Consider the following 17995-nt stretch of genomic DNA (forward strand, 5'->3'; position numbering starts at 1 on the left):
AACAACAAACCATCGGACTATTTTCCACCAGACTTTCGTGGATCAAAGTGGCAAATATTTCGGTGTATGCTCCAAAGGTAATAAGACAATCTAGGCAGCGTAGAATATTGGATTAAATAGCGGGGAACGCGGGTTACGTAGTAGAACTGTTAAGATATTTTTGGGGGCTTTTTTTGCCTTTATTGATAGATTCACAGTAAGTCGACAGGAGACGGGGAGAGAGATGGGGGTGGGGAAGACACGCAGCAAAGGTGGTCGGGATCGGGACTCGAACCCGCGAGAGGCTGTCAGGCTGGATTACCAGCCTAGGTGCCTGGACCGCTAGGCCGGTCCAGGCCACCACCACACTGTTGTGAGTCACTCACCACATGTCGAGGCTGGCTGGGGGAGGACACCACCACACTGTTGCAGATGGCCAGCGCCATGAAGAAGTCCACTATGTAGGTGAGCTCCAGACTGGGTGGGGCCACAGAGGTGGGCGGAGCCACAGAGGTGGGCGGGGCCACCCACGGCGAGCTGCCGCCACTCAGACCCAGCAGAGGAGGAGAGGACAAGCAGTTCAACTTCCTGACCAGCAGGGGGTCCGGTACCACCTCCTTAGCCTGGAGGGGGGAGGGGTCGGGGGTTGGGCAATATGAAGACAGATAATAGTAAAAGGTAATGATTGTTTATGGTTGGCTGACCAGTGTTTTTCAAAGGTCTGAAATCAGCAAATGACGTCAAGTGAAATTGTAAATAAACATTGTTTATTTGAATAATTAACGTTTGAGTTTAGAGAAACTAGACGTTGAATATTGGTTTTTATATTTTTTATCCCCGAGTTCCTTTCATTTGGAATTGTATGAAATACATAGTACAGTACTGTGTGTGTGTGTGTGTGTGTGTGTGAGTGAGAGAGAGCGCACACACACGTTTACTCATGTATTCATTTAATGGCCAACGACAGCACAACATGTAATCTAATTACAGTATGTAGCCTTGTGTGTGGCTGTGACTGCAAAGCGTTAATTGAAAGCCTGGTGTGTGTGTGTGTGTGTTGTATTGTAAGCATATAAAAGCTTCACGAGATAACATACATCATTTATCAGTGACACTGGTGTTTACACTGTTGCCACACACACACACACACACACACACACACACACACACACACAAACACGCACACACACTTTTATCTTTTTTTAACCTGACATTTTCTTGTTGTTTGGACTCAGAGTTGTGGGGACTGGGGGGGGGGGTCATTGAAATAAAATAAAAATTAAACAAAGTTTGCGAACCGTGAATTGGAGTGTGTGTGTGTCCGTGTGTATGAGACAGAGACTGACCATGCAGCTGCAGAGAGAGAGACAGAGACTGACCATGCGGCTGCAGAGAGAGAGAGAGAGAGAGAGAGAGAGAGAGAGAGAGAGACAGAGACTGACCATGCGGCTGCAGAGAGAGAGACAGAGACTGACCATGCGGCTGCAGAGAGAGAGAGAGAGACAGAGACTGACCATGCGGCTGCAGAGAAAGAGAGAGAGAGAGAGAGAGAGAGAGAGAGAGAGAGAGAGAGAGAGAGAGAGAGAGAGAGACAGAGACTGACCATGCGGCTGCAGAGAGAGAGACAGAGACTGACCATGCGGCTGCAGAGAGAGAGAGAGAGAGAGAGACTGACCATGCGGCTGCAGAAGGCACTGGTGCGCGGTGGTGGTTGGTGGCCCTGCTCGTCGTCAGCCTCCTCCTCATTGGTCAGCGTGTGCAGCGACACGGAGCTGCGGTTGCAGCTCAACGAGCGACAGCTGAGCGACTTGACGCTGCAGCCCGACCGCAGCGTGGGCGAGCGACCCTGGGCCTCGCTCTCCTCCGCCTCGTACACCTCCAGCCGCCGCGCTATACGCACATGCACACGCACACACACACACACACACACACACCTTAAATCCCATAGCAGAGTCCCGCAGGGCTGTATAGTTAGGGCTTCTCAACCAGTGGCCCAGAGACCACCAGTGGTCCTTGAGGGGGTTCCAGGTGGTCCCCAGAAAAATGAGGGAGAGTTGGTAACCAAATGGACCCTTATATTCATCTTTAACTATTGACAGTGTCAAATTATTGATGCAGCGATGTATCGGTCAATACCGGTATCTGCAAATGAAACAGACATTAACAGATGGCAGTAGCCGATGTTTATCTGTTGTTGATAAAGCATACATTTTGCATCGGCTATGTTGGTGTCAGAGCCTTAGATATAGACAGAGTTACACAAACTGCGTTCACTTCATGGGGCTTCAGTCCAATGGTGGCTCTCCTACGTAGACCTCTATTGAGAATAGGGGACAACCAACTGGGACAAGTCCTGGACCGGAAGTATAGGCAGAAATGCATTGGACTCAGGGCAACAGCCCAGCTTTAATGATCCCTTTGTTTTAGATTGTTTTGTAGTAATAGTGAAACATAAACATTAAAAGAGACTTTTTAGTTGTTACTGTACAATACTTTAAAACAGTTGTCATGTTGCACACATGCTTAAAATCGCTCTTATTTGCGCCGCCCTCGTTGAAAACAATGTATTTCCAACTCCAGCTTGTCTCAGTTGTCTACCGAGCTGTAGATTCTATGTTGGTGTGTTGGTTATCTGTCGTCTACCAAGCTGTAGATTCTATGTTGGTGTGTTGGTTATCTGCAGCCTAGATACCAAGCTGTAGATTCAGAACATTTATTTCTTGTATTGAATAATGTATTTGTTTCATGGTTTCATCCCGTGCTTCTCGAGAGTGAAACTATTGCAACCTGCAAACGGCAGCTGAGCTCACCGTTGTCCAGGTGGGGGTACTCCACCCCGTAGATGGTGCAGCGGCGGAAGACCATCTTGTTCTCGGTCAGCGTGCCCGTCTTGTCGGAGAACAGGTACTGCACCTGGCCCAGGTCCTCCGTGATGTTCAGCGCCCGGCACTGGATGCGCGTGTCCAGGGGCTCGTTGTACAGGTCCACGTCGTTCTGCATGAAGTAGACCTGACCCAGCTTCACTATCTCTATGGAGACGTACAGCGAGATGGGGATCAGCACCTGCATGTGTACGACAGAGAGGGAGAGAGGGAGAGAGAGAGAGGGAGAGGGAGACAGAAATCATTGTTTCCTTGCACTGTAGTGCCTTGGTGCATAGAAATGCTAAAATTAACGGTAGCCTGTAGCTTTGTATCTCCATGTAGCCGGCTTCCATTGGACATGAATGGCAGCCTGTAGCAAGCAGCATTGTGGTGCGTTCACACGGGCAGATGCAAAGACACCATTCATCTACCATCAATGGAATGGAAGCCAGCGACGTGAAGCTGTGACGCACATCCGACGTTTCTATAGCTGCTGCGAAAGAGCTACACATTGAAGCCGAGCTGGGTTCAACTTCCAGATGCGAAGCTACAAAGCTACAACCGTAGCCTCCGACACACGGCACTACGGACGCGCTCTTGATGACGCCAACGACCGCGTGAGCTGCGATCTTTCTATCTTTGCATCTGCCTCGGGTCATGATGTGAACGCAGCATTAGTAATAATAATGGATTGCATTTTTATAGCGCTTTTGTGCATACTCAAAGCGCTTCACAACGGCCCATGCATTCATACAGTACACATTGGGGAGGTGAAGCGGCGAACAGTCACCGCCAGCGTCCTCAGTGTCTTGCCCAAGGACACTTCGACATGCTTTTATCACCTCTCGACTCGATTATTGTAATTCCCTGTATCATGGCCTGACTAAATCCACTCTGTCTCGCCTACAGATGGTCCAAAACTCAGCTGCAAGACTTTTGACAGGAACCAAAATGCGCGAACACATAACCCCGGTTCTGGCCCAACTGTTACCAGTGAAACATTTGTGACCTGGTTTCTGCACCTCCAGCCTCCAGGGTACTCAGGTCAACCTCCCAATTGCCCCTTGCTGTCCCCTCAACGAGCCAAAAAAACAAAGGCGACCGGGCCTTCTCAGTAATTGCCCCCAAACTCTGGAATAGTCTCCCCACTGCAGATCAAATCCAGCCCAACCATCGACAGTTTCAAATCCTCCCTAAAAACTCACCTTTTCTCCATTGCCTTCAGCTCCTAGTCTTGTGAATGTTTTAAACCTTTTTGTAATTAGTAGGCTTTTTTTGTTGTTTCATGTTCTTTAAATGTTGTTATATTGTATTTTTATTATATGAAGTATTGCTAAACGTTTATTTTAATTTTGTATTTTATGATGTCATTGTTACATGAAAAGCACTTTGGGTCAACTTCTGTTGTTTTTAAATGTGCTATATAAATAAAGGTGACTTGACTTGACACGTCGACCAATGGATCATCGGACGACCTGCTCTACCTCCTGTGTTAGACCCACCTGCAGCACAATGATCATGGTCCAGAAGACGTAGAAGCCCGCCAGCGCGGGAGGAGGCTCATCACCCACCAGGAAGATGGGATCTTTCCACTGCCTCAGCCAAAGGCCATGACCTAGCACGCACGCACACACACACACACACACACACACACACAAAATTCAAATTAAACTCTGGCACCAGCTCAGTGGCCTTGTGGTTAGAGTGTCCGCCCTGAGACTGGGAGGTCGGGGTTCGATCCCCGGCCGGGTCATACCAAAGACTGGGACCCAGGGACCCCCTGCTTGACACTCAGCATCAAGAGTTGGATTGGGGGTAAGTCCCTGCGACATACTAGCGTCATGTCCAGGGGGTGTACTTGTACATCAAGGGAGATGCAAGGCTTCGTGGTGACTGAGGGTAGTATGGAGGGATTGAGGTTTCGAGCTATGAGGTTTCGTGATGAGGTTACGAACCTACGGCGGCGACGAAGCACATGAGGAAGAGCAGGACGACGCACCACAACACGTCCACGTTCAGACGTCTCTCCAGCTGGCTGCGCTTGTAGCGAGGACCGCTGTTGTTCTTCATGGCTTTGGTCTCATGGCCTAGAGGAGGAGGAGGACACACACATCACAGATCTATATATATATATATATATTATATGTTGTTCTTCATGGCTTTGGTCTCATGGCCTAGAGGAGGAGGAGGACGACACACACATCATATATATATATTATATGTTGTTCTTCGTGGCTTTGGTCTCATGGTCTGGGAGGAGGAGGCACACACATCTTAGATCTATATATCCGTTAAGATAGGACGGTAATTAGGATCATATTCATTAAGACTAGGCTGCCTGACGAAGACGTGTCATTTTGTACTTCCTTCCTCTTTAGGCTACACAGTGGAGTCAGTCTATATAAGTCTATATATAGATGTTTAAAAAACTGCTAATCAACGTCTAGGCTAAGCTCAGACCGCTAAGAAAACGTCTAATAGACGACGACTATTGCTCAGTGGGTAAGCTCTTTGTAATGTAAACTCTAATACCACACACAGTAGAAGTTGAACCTCGCCACTCTCCTTATTAACTCGTTTCAAACACATCGTAGCATCTGACACCAGGAAGGTACAGGTTGGAGGCTCAGCCAGTGTGTGTGTGTGTGTGTGTGTGTGTGTGTGTGTGTGTTATTTACACTTAGACACAGATACTTTTACTCATGTAAAAGTAGTTTTACATAAGTAAAAGTGATGTTGTTTTGGTTCCTCAAACATTTTAGCAGCAATAATAAACAGTAACAAGGCAAGAACGATTACAAAGTGCGAGCGTGCACTGACTCACATCCTGGATGTGGCTAAAGCTCGAGCCTCCATGTCACATATCAGTGATCACACAATTTTGTCAAGACCTTGCATCGCATTGTGATTTTCTTTCTTTTTCTTTAAAACTTTTCCTGGGGACCCTCTGGAACCCCCTCAAAGACACCCCGGGGGGTCCGCCGACCCCACCTTGAGAACCACCCCGATCCTAATGTAATGAAACCCAATAGTGACTTGCAAAGAATGGAACCAGGTCAGGCGTGCACTGTGGAGCTGTGGTGTAATGTGTGACTCGTCCTTCTACTATTTCTTTTTTTTTCATGGCCCGCAGCTATGAAGAGGAGCGTTGTCCCAGAACACTGTCGTGTGGAAACCCCATAAGTCCAAAACTGCCCAAAATAATATTTTTTCTTTATCTTTTAGCTTGTAATGAAGTGCATTTTTATAGAGCTTTTCCAAGTGCTCAAAGCGCGGCTTTACAATGGTTCATTCATTCATACATTGGGAGGTGAAGCGGGCGAACAGTCGACACCAGCGTCCTCACTTCCCACGTTCACACACCAATGGTGGCAACATAGCACCGACTGACTCATTGGAGGCAATGTGGGGTTCAGTGTCTTGCCCAAGGACACTTCGACATGTGGACAGGACAGGATCGAGGAGCCGGGATTCGAACCGCCGACCCACGGATGATTGGACGACCGGCTCCCCCTCCTGAGCCACAGCTGCCCATAACGTAGCTAAACGAGCTTGTAGAACTTGAATATCTACTGTGTGTGTGTGTGTGTACATAAGCTTGTAGAGCCTGTAGATCTAGTAGATCGAGTCTACTGTACTTGCAGACTCCATTTCGAATTTAGGGGGAAAACAACCTAAACATAAACAAACAGTTTGAGATTATGGAGATAGGAGGTTTGGGAGGCCGACAACATGGATGCAACTAACAACACCTGCATGGTGTCGATGAGGGCGAATGGAACGCCCCGACACTCACCTGACTGGTGCATGTGCGTGCCGTGCGTGCACGCATGCATGCATGCACGCACGCACACACACACGCGAGGAGGAGTCGGGTGCTGGATTACATGCCTTGTCAGATTTGAAGAGTCTCCTGAAGCCTTCTGCAGCTTTGCACCATCATTATGATATGCCAGTGCTTCTCAAACGTTTTCGTGCCAAGAAGAACCTCCAAATTGATAAGACTGCATATATTTGCCCGCGGACCCCCATCTACATGTTTTATACAAGCTTGTACATCTATTTTTGAATAGCAGATTTTCACTATATTATTGACATTGTGGACATTTCCTAAAAATCTTTGCATTTTATTTTGTATGCCTACATTTTAAATGTTTACTGGCTCCCTGTGTGTCCTAAGAATTTCAAAATGCAACTGTGGCTTGCTTTAATATATTTCTGATCTTGTGTGATATTTTGGATAATGTCTGCTTTCTGAACCAGATGTGGAGAAGTGAGTCTTGTGAGGCCTGTTACAGCGCCACCATGGGTTCAAATTGGCCCGCTACAGCGTCACCATGAGTAGCAGCAAAACACTACTGCTCGAAAAAGATCTTTGCACAAACCTCACGCAAATCGTAACATGATTATCTCTGGGGTCATGTGATCAATTCAAGGCGGTCAGATCATTCATATTCCATTCCGATTTGGCTACGACCGGCTTAAAAAACACGTTTGTGTGAGTGGCCCGTTTTGCACAAAATGCCACAAATCATGAACGCAGTGTCCGATTGTCTATTGACTCGAGTCTATTCCATGTTTGGGGATTGCACTAATTAGTAATTACTAATTAGTAATCAGTACAGCCAGTGCTTGCTGGCTTCTCAAGAAGACCGTGTCCTACTTGAGGACAGGACGTTCTACCAGATAAACTAGTTTTCTGTTTAGCGGCAGTGTTCTCTATTCAGATGAGCAGGTGTTTTATTTGGTGAGAAAGTCTTTAGACTACTGTAGGTGTGCCAATGGAAACATAAACCTGAGAGTCAGAACAGACACAGTAGGATATTGTACATTATCAGTGATTAAGATAAGGAATGGACTAATGCAGTGGTTCCCAACCAGACTGGTCCTTGAGGGGGTTCTAAGGTGGTACGGCAACCTTCCCCCGTGTTTCCTCACTAGTCCGATCCAGGAGAACACAGTTTGCCGGCCACTGCTACGGAGCTGACAATGAGGTGATATCTTCCTCCCAGCATAGACCATCATGTTAAAGAAGAGGAGGGTCTTACCAGCATAGACCACCATGCCCACAACGGTCTCCGTGTTCCGCACGGTGCAGCTTCTCAGTAGCAGGTTGTTCATGTGAAGACCCACCCGCACCTTGTTGGGATGCTCCCTGCGCACGCACACGCACACACACAACACACACAACACACGCACACCAATATCATCGCTGTTGGGTGGAAACCGTGCATGACTGAAAGTGATACATTTCAGGAAATGAGAAAATGGGGACAGAATGTGTTCCAATGGATCCAATAGAGTTCATATTTAGTCACAAGCTCTGCGAATAGGCTACATATCATTGGCTCAATATTTAGAAAACACATTTTGTTTTTAAAGACAAAGTAGGGCTTTCCGTCAGTATAGGGCAGTGGTTCCCAAACTTTTTCATGTCAAGGACCCCCGAATTGACCCTAATGATCCCACGGACCCCCATTTGAAAAGACATGCCAGTGACCCCCATAAGAGAAGATATTTATGGCTCTAGCAGTGATTCTTAACACGTTTAATTTCAAGGACCCTCAGTCTGATATGCAACAGGCTACCCCCATTTAATGGCATTTAATTCCATCTCTGGGACCCCCAATTTAGATTGTAAAATTAATGTTAATTTAACTCAGAGTTACAGACCCATAAGGGTCCATTTGGTTCCAAACTATCATTTAGATGGGGACCCCCTGGAACTCCCTCAAGGACCCCTGGGGGTCCCCGGACCCCACTTTGGGAACCACTGGTATAGGGCACTGAGATACATGGTCGGTTTATCTGCACCGAAAGCAATGACGCGTGCACGACACGCCCTGCTTTTGAATTCAGAATTTAATTTGTGGCCTTTGTACACAAATAAACGTCACAAAGGCTATCGTTACGGTTCTACCGCTGCACCTGTTGTTGTGGGCGTACTGTATACTTTGCCTAACGACAGTGTGGAACGATAAGGTGAATAATATAGACAAAGGATCCTCACATGTAACCTTTGAACCTGCTGAGGTCATCGTTGGGGTTCTCACACTCAATGTGACTGTGGAAGCTCTCAGGGGTCACCTCTGTTCCCTGGGATGGACGGACGGACGGACAGACAGACAGACAGACAGACAGACAGACAGACAGACAGAACATTCTCATTGGGTGGAATGCACACATATAACAGTACAGTCTATCCAGCATTCCATTTTTCAGGGGATGCCGAGAAATGATCAAAACTATAACATTGACAGGACACATTTTAGTCGACTAAATGAACTGCAGATTTAGTCGAATAAAACTAGACTAACACTAATATATTCCAGGTGACTAAAACTAAAGGAAGTTTCATTCCAAAGACTATGACTAAAATAAGAATTTGCTGCCAAAAACAACACTGGCTCCCAACAAAGCCACTCTACAAACTCACAACATAGTGAGCTCGGTTTCGAGGCTACGGCTAAAGGCTAATTGAAATAGATATTTCTTGTCAAAAGTCAACAGCTGACTGTCATTGTCGTGCGTTGGCATGGCTCTCTGTGTCACAGCTGCTGGCTCATGACCCAAACGAGTGATTGTGAGACATTGCCATGTGAGAAATAGCAGCTACCTGCTATTTTTGAAAAATCATGAAAAAAATATTTTTCTTTCAGAGCGAACGTTTTTAACTGAAATATTTGCTTCTGGGGCGTCCCTGGAACTACATATTTTCAGATGGGGGTCGACGGCAAATTTCATATATTTTTGGGGGTCCTTGTTTGAGAACCACTCACATAAAACATGGGTTTTTCAGAAAATATATCATAAATTAATACTGAAACCAGATATAATCATTAAAGAAAGTTTATGCATGTACTATGTGTACTATGTAAAGTACTCTTCATTTCCATTGTCCAGCCATTCAATTGCAAAAATAATAAAATAATAATAAATATATATATAATTTGGGGACCCCCCCAAAATAATGTGGCGACCCCTTGACGGGTTGAGAACCCCTGCTCTATATACAGATTGGACAAAATTACATTGTATTCATTCAAAACGTTGTCACTGATCTGGAATCCTATAGTGTTTATAGTTTCAATGTGCGGATATTCTATATGCTATGTTCTTGGTTTACTTCTCCTAGCGATGACTATTTATATGCATGTGATGTATTGCCATGTGTTGTCCTTGCTTACTGTAAATCGCTCTGGATTCAGAACGTCTGCTAAATGTCAAATTGTAAATTGTAATGCCGCTTCAATAATCAATTTAGTGGATTATAAAAAAATGAAACAAATTATCGAAGAAGAAAAAAAAAACATATACTTGAGAAAATAATTGAGTGAATAATCATTAAAGAGGGAGTGCCACAATTTTTGTATTTTTCCTTTTTCCAGTTTTTCATGTGTCTATGAGGTGACAGTACTTCATTAGACACCCTGGAGTTGTTTTTATGTGCAATGGTGTATTAAAGGAGAATTCCATGCTAGAAGGCTTTCTTACCTTTCTTTGTAGTTGTTACATCCCCACCAAAGAGGTCCAGGTGTTCTTTGTGCAAAAACTCCTTATTGGCTATTTACCCTACCATAAGCCCCCAATGAATTGCATTGAATGGGAATTGAATGGGGCTATGGGGTGTTGTGCTAATTTGCTTATTTCCATCTAAATAAGTAGTAAAGTGTGCCGCTTGGGATATTATTTACAGTACATTATGAAGAGAGATTATATACAAAAAATATATAATTTTGAGTGATGGAAATAAGCAAATTAGCACAACACCCCATAGCTCCATTCAATTCAATGAAATTCATTTAGGGCTTATGGTAGGGGAAATAGCCAATAAGGAGCTTTTGCACAAAATAACACCTGGACCTCTTTGGTGGGGATGTAACAACTACAAATAAAAAGGTATGAAAGCCTTCTAGCATGGAATTCTCCTTTAACTTTGTATTAAGGGTTTCTTCCTGGAGGCAAAGTCAAACGGGCCAATGAAATAAACAGTAATATATTGACATCACACTATCAGGCCCCTCCCCTAACCCCTCCCCATTTATCATTATACAACTACAGCTGTGGGTGCGGCTTCAGTTCAGGTGGACCACCACCCATCAGGCAAACCAGGCATACTTAATGAACTGGTGGGCGTGCCCACATAAACACAATATTTTAACAAATACCGTACACTTAGAATTATAGAAGATAACAGACAGCTGCGGTTTCAGCGTGGCTGCGGTGTCGGTGTGCGTAGTGCGTATACCTGTGGCAGGTCGGCGACCACCTGCCTCTGCTTGAGGTTGGTCTCTCCGTCCAGGTTGGCCGTCTCGATGTAGCAGACCCCGTGGGGGTCCGACGAGTACAGCAGCAGCATGTCCGCCGGGATGATCTCGTTGCACGACAGGCGCACAAAGTCCCCCACCCTCACGTCCTGCCAGCGCTGGGCCACGTAGCACCTCTGCTCACTGTGGAGAACACCGCAGAGACACAGATAGTGTTGACGTTTGTCGATTAAATACTATGACAAAAGAAATATTACCTTATTTTTTTTCTCGAAAACTAAATGGGAACTAAGCTATGACGACTAAAACTAAATGAAGTTTCATTCCAAAGACTATATGACTAAAATTTTAATATAAACTTGCTGCCAAAAACAACACTGGCTCCCAAAATAGCCACTCTACAAACTCACAACATAGTGAGCTCGGCTTCGAGGCTGCGGCTAAAGGCTAATTGAAAATAAATACATATTTCTTGTTATGTCAAAGTCAACAGCTGACTGTCATTGTCGTGCGTTGGCATGGCTCTCTGTGTCACAGCTGCTGGCTCATGACCCAAACGAGTGATTGTGAGACATTGTCACTGGGTCATCAGCACACTATCAATTCCATCCCAGAATAACAGCTCACTTTTTAACCTTTTTTTGGAATCTAAAATGAAATAAAAACTAACAATGACTAAAAGTAAATATATTGACAATTTTGTCAACAAATAAAAACTAGACTAAAATGTTTGGAAGGGATCTTGTGGACAAGAGATCCAGTATAAGTAAAAGAGATCTAGTGGACAAGAGATCCAGTATAAGTAAAAGACATTTTCCACTTGGTTGCATGTTAACTATGCAACCGATCATGCAAAATAGCTGATCTACAAGCTCACAACGTGTCATGCTGCGACGAGTTGTGAGCTTGTAGATCGGCTATTTTCCGATCGACCGTCTAAAAGAAGTGTAAAATCAGCCATTACGACAGCATCAAGGCCTGCCAAAAAAAATACATACACCGCAAATGGGAACCGCAAGGTTCCCAGTTCGAACCCGGGCTCCCCCAGACTCCAGAGTTAGTGTCGAAGTGTCCTTGAGCAAAAATCTGAACCCCCAATTGCTCCCTAATGTGCAGGTTGGTGCCTTGCATGGTTTGAACGTGTGTGTGAATGGGTAAATGTATATGTCTTAGATAAAGGCGCTATATACATTATACAGTAAATGCACCATTTACCATTTATGCATGTAAAGAAGTGGGTGAAATATAGGTTTACCTGTAACCCTACAGTTTACTGAGACACTATCTAGACACTGTCTCTCTGCATTTGATGCATTGATTGATTGATTAAATACTTCTTGTTTGAGGAAAAAAAAAAGCGCAGGAAAACACAGTTCAATACAATACAGGAGGATTCAACATCCAAGATAGCCTATATGGCTTGTTTCCATTTAAATTCTTGTTGGCTTGTTTCCATTCAAATTCAAAAATAGCAAAAGAAAAAGTTACTCTTGATGATTTGGTGTGACACTGTAGTATGATCAAGTAGCCAGGGCGTTAAATTACGGAAAAGAAAATGAAAAAGTTAGAATACGGAGATAAGAGGTTTTTGCCCGATGTGTGGTGATGGTCATGATAACGAAGCTGCTCGTGCTTTCCTGCAGAGTTTGGGTGCATCAGTGAACGCTGTGTTGACGTGAAGCAGTCAAGCTTGAAGTGATACGATCGCCTCCGCCAGCATCACTGTTTACATCGGAAATGATTTTACACGGCTCGAGATATTTCGTTTTCTTTTGTTTTTACAATCTACAAGGTCCCAATCAGGCCTGTCACAAATATTACACAATCAAATCACAATTAATTCCCGCAGTGTTTTTAAGCAACAGCATGCCGTTTTCAAACTGGGGTCCAAATGGAACATTTATTTTTTCCTGTAAACACGCGTCCGTGTCGGTGATCGACCGGAGGAGCGATAAAAAAAAAAAGAAAAAAAAAAAAACTCCTGGCAAAGGGAGAACAGCTGGCGAAATAAATGTGGCAGTCAATACGTTAATGTAGCATCACAACCATTTTAACCAATTTATCCATGTATACCAGGGTTCCCCAATTAATTTTCCTCAAGGGCCATATTTTGACTAGGGTACCAGGCTGGGGGCCGAGTCGGCACACGCGAGGTCGAGGTCTTGCCCTGAAAATGAATTTTCAGGGAGGATGTTATTGTATGTGATTTTGCTCACCCTAGTAATGGCAGTTAATAATATTTTATTATAACCAAAAAAAACAAAACACAGGTCATTCTATGAATGAATGAACCATCGTTTAAATATCCCAAGCAAGCTACAGAAGCCATGTACTGTACAAGTAGCATGTCTACTAGTAGTGTCTCACGTTACAGTTAGCCAGTCGTCCAGGGAGATAGTTAAGAGAAGCTAAGCTCATCCCATGGGTCTTTACATGGACCCCTCAGGTGACTAGCACACATGTACCTGGGGGTCCTGCACTATTATACTCCACAACAACAGTGTAATAATAATATAGCGCTTTTTTTGCTCAAAGCGCTATACAATGGTTCATTCATTCACATTGGGAGGTGAAGCGGCGAACAGTCGACACCAGCGTCCTCACTTCCCACATTCACACACCGACGGTGGCGAGTCACACCGACCGACTCATTGGAAGCAATGTAGGGTTCAGTGTCTTGCCCAAGGACACTTCGACATGTGGACAGGAGGAGCCGGGATTCGAACCGCTGACCCAGGGATCATTGGACAACCTGCTCTACCTCCTGAGCCACAGCCGCCCTGTACAGTTCATAGCTGGTTATTGAGCTATAGAAAGGCTCTTACATCAGACTATAGTGACTATAGCCTGAGCTCGTCATAATTATTTGACTATTCTGGAACTCAGCTAGACACAGAGAGTGTGTCTCTCTCTCTCTCATTAGCAGGCAACAGTGCATCACTCTCTATGTTTCTGGCACAACAGCGCCCCTACTGGTACTAATAGTCATACTGGTGCTCATTAACCAACACATAGGCACATAGGTGAACACATAGGTGAACACGTACATTGCTGTACCTTGGAGTGGTTGCACCACTCAAAAAAAGGTCTGCAAGCTGGATCATGCTACAAAATCTAAAAACGTTTTATTTAGGTTCCTTTTAAAAGTCAGAAATAAGATGATGTTAAAAGCAGGTAACACGTTATATACATACCGTACTCAAATAAGAAAGTTGTCTAAATGGTATATTATGCATTATATAATTTAATATAGTGCCTTATGTAGCACACAACCTCAGCCTGATGGTAAAAGTCTAATATCTCCCCCAAGTCATAGAAAATTCCCTTTGGATTAGCGGTTAAGATGTTGGCTTTTCACGCGGGAGGCCCGGGTTTGAATCCTGGGCGTTACACTTATCACCCATTGATGGCGGAGGAAACCATGCAAGGCACCAACCTGGTCATCAGCAACAGTTAGGGGTTCCAGTGTCTTGCTCAAGGACACTTCAACACTAACACCGGGGGAGCCGGGGATCGAACCGGGAACCTTTCCGTTCTACCTCCTGAGCCACTGCCAGTCTGCCACCCCGGTCTGGAGTGGTTAACAAACATGTTGTACATTTGGGAATGGCTCGCAGACCAACACCCTGCAACGCTTGTGCGTCATCGTCATAATCCACTGTGATATTTGATCTGTTGATCTGCAAACAATGAGCCAGCGCCACGATCCGAAGAGAACACTGTACGCCTCCATGTTGACACAACAGAGCTTAAATCATCTCTGAGGGGTGGAAACCTTGTAAGTACAAAACTGTTACTTTTCAGGATTCAAATTCAAAAATATGATAAAAGCAGCCGATCGACAAAGCTCAAAATGCGACACGAAGCTTGTAGATCTGCTGCTTTTGATGCTTTTGTGTGACGTGCTCAAGAACGGCGTTAATTACAACAACAACAAAAACACAAAAAAGAACAGAGATAAGAGGTTTTTGCCCGACGTCATAAATATGAACAAACAGCACCCAGATGTCTCACAATGAAGCTGATGTCATTACTATGGAAGTGACATGCATTGCAAACGTAGAGCTTTGAGAAGGCCACGTAACCATGATGGAACAAGTGAACACTGTGAATCAATTCACAACCAAACAAGTATGTTGGTACAGAATTCATTTTATATTAAAGAAAGACGTTTTTTGTAGCGATACTAAAGATAAGGGAAGTAAATTAAGATGTTTTCATTATGCATCATTAGCAAGCAAGTTTATTAGTCGCAAAGCGAAATAGAATATATCGGAGTCGAGATGGATTCTGATGGATCGATGATAATCGAATCGTATAGCCCTCCGAATCGGAATCACAATGGAATCATCAAGGTCCCACACCCAGCTGGGGAGACTCACGGCCCGGCCCCCCCTTGTAGTTCTGACGTTCTGACCTGCTGTAGACGTCGCACGGGAGTACGTTGACGACGCGGTCCGAGGCGCGGCGCCGCCAGTCCTCCCACAGGTCCTTGGTGGCGGTCGCCGCCATCACCGCCGCGATGGGGATGACGGCGATCTCCGGCTGGAAGGCCTCCACCACGGGCACGAAGTTGAGCGCCGCCAGGAAGATGAAGTAGACGTTGGCGGCGCGGTGCAGCTGCTCGAACAGGTTCTTGGGCAGGAAGGAGAGCGCCGAGTACTTGGTGGTGCGGATCTCGTTCCCGGCGTAGGACCGGAGGAGCGCCCCACCGCCGCCGCCGCCGTCGTCCCCCCCCGTCGACCACCGCGAGACCACGGTCCTCCTCCGCCTCCTGCTGCCACCGAGGTGCCGGTGGCGGTCCCCGGTGGTGGGTCGTGCCACCGGCGCGCGCTCCTGCATGCTGTGGTAGCGGTCCCCGGTGGTGCGTCGTCCCACCGGCATGCGCTCCAGGCTGTGCATTAGAGCCCGCGGTGCGCGTCCCGCCCCCGAAAGTGGGCTTTCAGAAGAAATTAAATAATCGATTCAATTGTCCCTTTTTAATGTTCGAACACACAAATATTCTCTTCTGGGGGTCCCTCCCTGGCATTTTAAGATGGGGGTCCATGGGCAAATACAAGCTCACAAGGTGTCACGATGCCACACTTTGTGAGCTTGTAGATCGGCCATCTCACCACCTTTGTGCGACAAAGTATAAAAGTTTAACTTTATTCCACTTGTTGGAATAAGTTGTTTATCTACTTTGACTGCGAGTGTTTCCGTCTAAAAAGTAGAAGAAAAAAAACATCAGAACAACTTCTTACTTCGATTCTTTAATATATAAATAATTCCATAAAAACTATTTTGATTAATGGAAAAAGTGAGTGCTAGAATGACGGCAGTGAATCTAACGTTGTAGCCCTGGTCTACAGCTAGTCAGGTTTCTAAGTTGCGAGCTCGTAGATCGGCTATTCATCCCCATTTCTGCACAAAACTCATTGCGTGATAAAGTAAAAAAAAAAGAGATACCCCTTGAGTCGATTCAAAGAACGTGCAATCTCAATGATTCGATTTATCGAAAAAAGTAATCCATAGAATAATCCATATTGAGGAAAACGCTCCACAGTTGTGCCGTCCAGGGTCTAGGAGTGTTCGAGAGGAGAATGAAGTGGAAGTGGCCGTACAGGTTCGTTTACCTGGCTGTAGGTCTACTCTACAGTACACCACGGCCACACCTCCACAGGGCAAACTTCAAAGTTCAACATTACGATTACGACTTCCTTGAAAAAACGGGGACGGTTGAGAACAAACACAAGGAAAAGAAAAAAGGAATTACGAGTCAATGACCGGCACCATGCATGCACTCAACTGACCCCTGGGCCAGAGGCAGTTGAATGATTCTCAGAGCATTCGTCTTTTTCAGTGGTATTGAAACTTTATAATTCATTTTTTATTTCAAGGACGCTCACAACTCTGAGAATTACAGACCATTTGGAAACCCCTAAGGGTCCCTGGACCACACATTGAGAACCACTGGTCTATACAATAAAATATAACTAGATAAAGTGCCCATCGGGGCACACTAGTGATGATAATTTGACAAAAAACAAAACAAAAACAAAACAAAAGTCGGCCTCCTGGTGGCGCTATAACAGGCTGTTCTGGAAAATTGGAAAATTTGGCATCCAGGGAGTGTGTGTGCAAAATTTGGCACCGACCGGTTTAACGGTGCCGGAGATTAGCTGTACACAGATGGAAGGACACACACACACGGACTCACACACACACACACACACACACACACACACACACACACACACACACACACACACACACACACACACACACACACACACACACACACACACACACACACACACACACACACACACACACACACACACACACACACACACACACACACACACACACACACACACACACACACACACACACACACACACACACGGACGGACTCACACACGGACGGAGGGCAAAACATACCCTCTCCCCATGCCTTCGGCCTGGTGGAGACAATAACAGTCTTACAGTGTCGATGCACACTGCTGTGCTGTGACAGGAGTGATGAGTCCATGTGTGATTTGGGATTTTGTGACAACCACACGTTATTATACAGACCCGACAAAGACAGACCTATAACCTATATCTTGTTCTCATGCCAGTTGAGACGGTTGGTTTATTGGAGCAGATATGGTCAATTATTGGTCAATCATTTACATGATTATGATTATGGTCAATCATTTACATGATTCTCCAACAGACAGACAGGGTGCAGAACCTTCTCATTGGGTGGAACGTACACATATTACAGTATATCCAGCCGCAGCATTCCATTTTTCAGGGGATGCCGATAAATGATCAAAACTATAAGTAAGTAAGTAAGTAGCCTTGCCGAGCCATGAGGCCCATAGGGCAGGAGCCTATCTCCTGTTTCTGTAGCGTGAG

At 45.4% G+C, this 17995-nt stretch overlaps 1 protein-coding gene across 3 annotated transcripts in view; it reads right to left on the reverse strand.

Moving 5' to 3' along the window:
* Positions 1–17995, reverse strand: part of atp10d (ATPase phospholipid transporting 10D) — a 48249-nt gene that overhangs the window by 19610 nt on the left and 10644 nt on the right. For all 3 annotated transcript variants that reach the window (XM_080784667.1, XM_080784665.1, XM_080784666.1), the window contains exons 6-13: positions 11092–11293; positions 8854–8939; positions 7892–7998; positions 4799–4930; positions 4346–4458; positions 2790–3042; positions 1655–1869; positions 366–602 (exon numbers count right to left, since the gene is read on the reverse strand). In XM_080784667.1, the coding sequence (XP_080640793.1) occupies positions 366–602; positions 1655–1869; positions 2790–3042; positions 4346–4458; positions 4799–4930; positions 7892–7998; positions 8854–8939; positions 11092–11293 (1345 nt within the window). The remainder of the gene's footprint in view (positions 1–365; positions 603–1654; positions 1870–2789; positions 3043–4345; positions 4459–4798; positions 4931–7891; positions 7999–8853; positions 8940–11091; positions 11294–17995) is intronic.

The sequence above is a fragment of the Protomyctophum bolini genome (assembly GCF_963924005.1).
Source record: "Protomyctophum bolini genome assembly, chromosome: 15".
In the NCBI taxonomy this organism is placed as follows: domain Eukaryota; kingdom Metazoa; phylum Chordata; class Actinopteri; order Myctophiformes; family Myctophidae; genus Protomyctophum; species Protomyctophum bolini.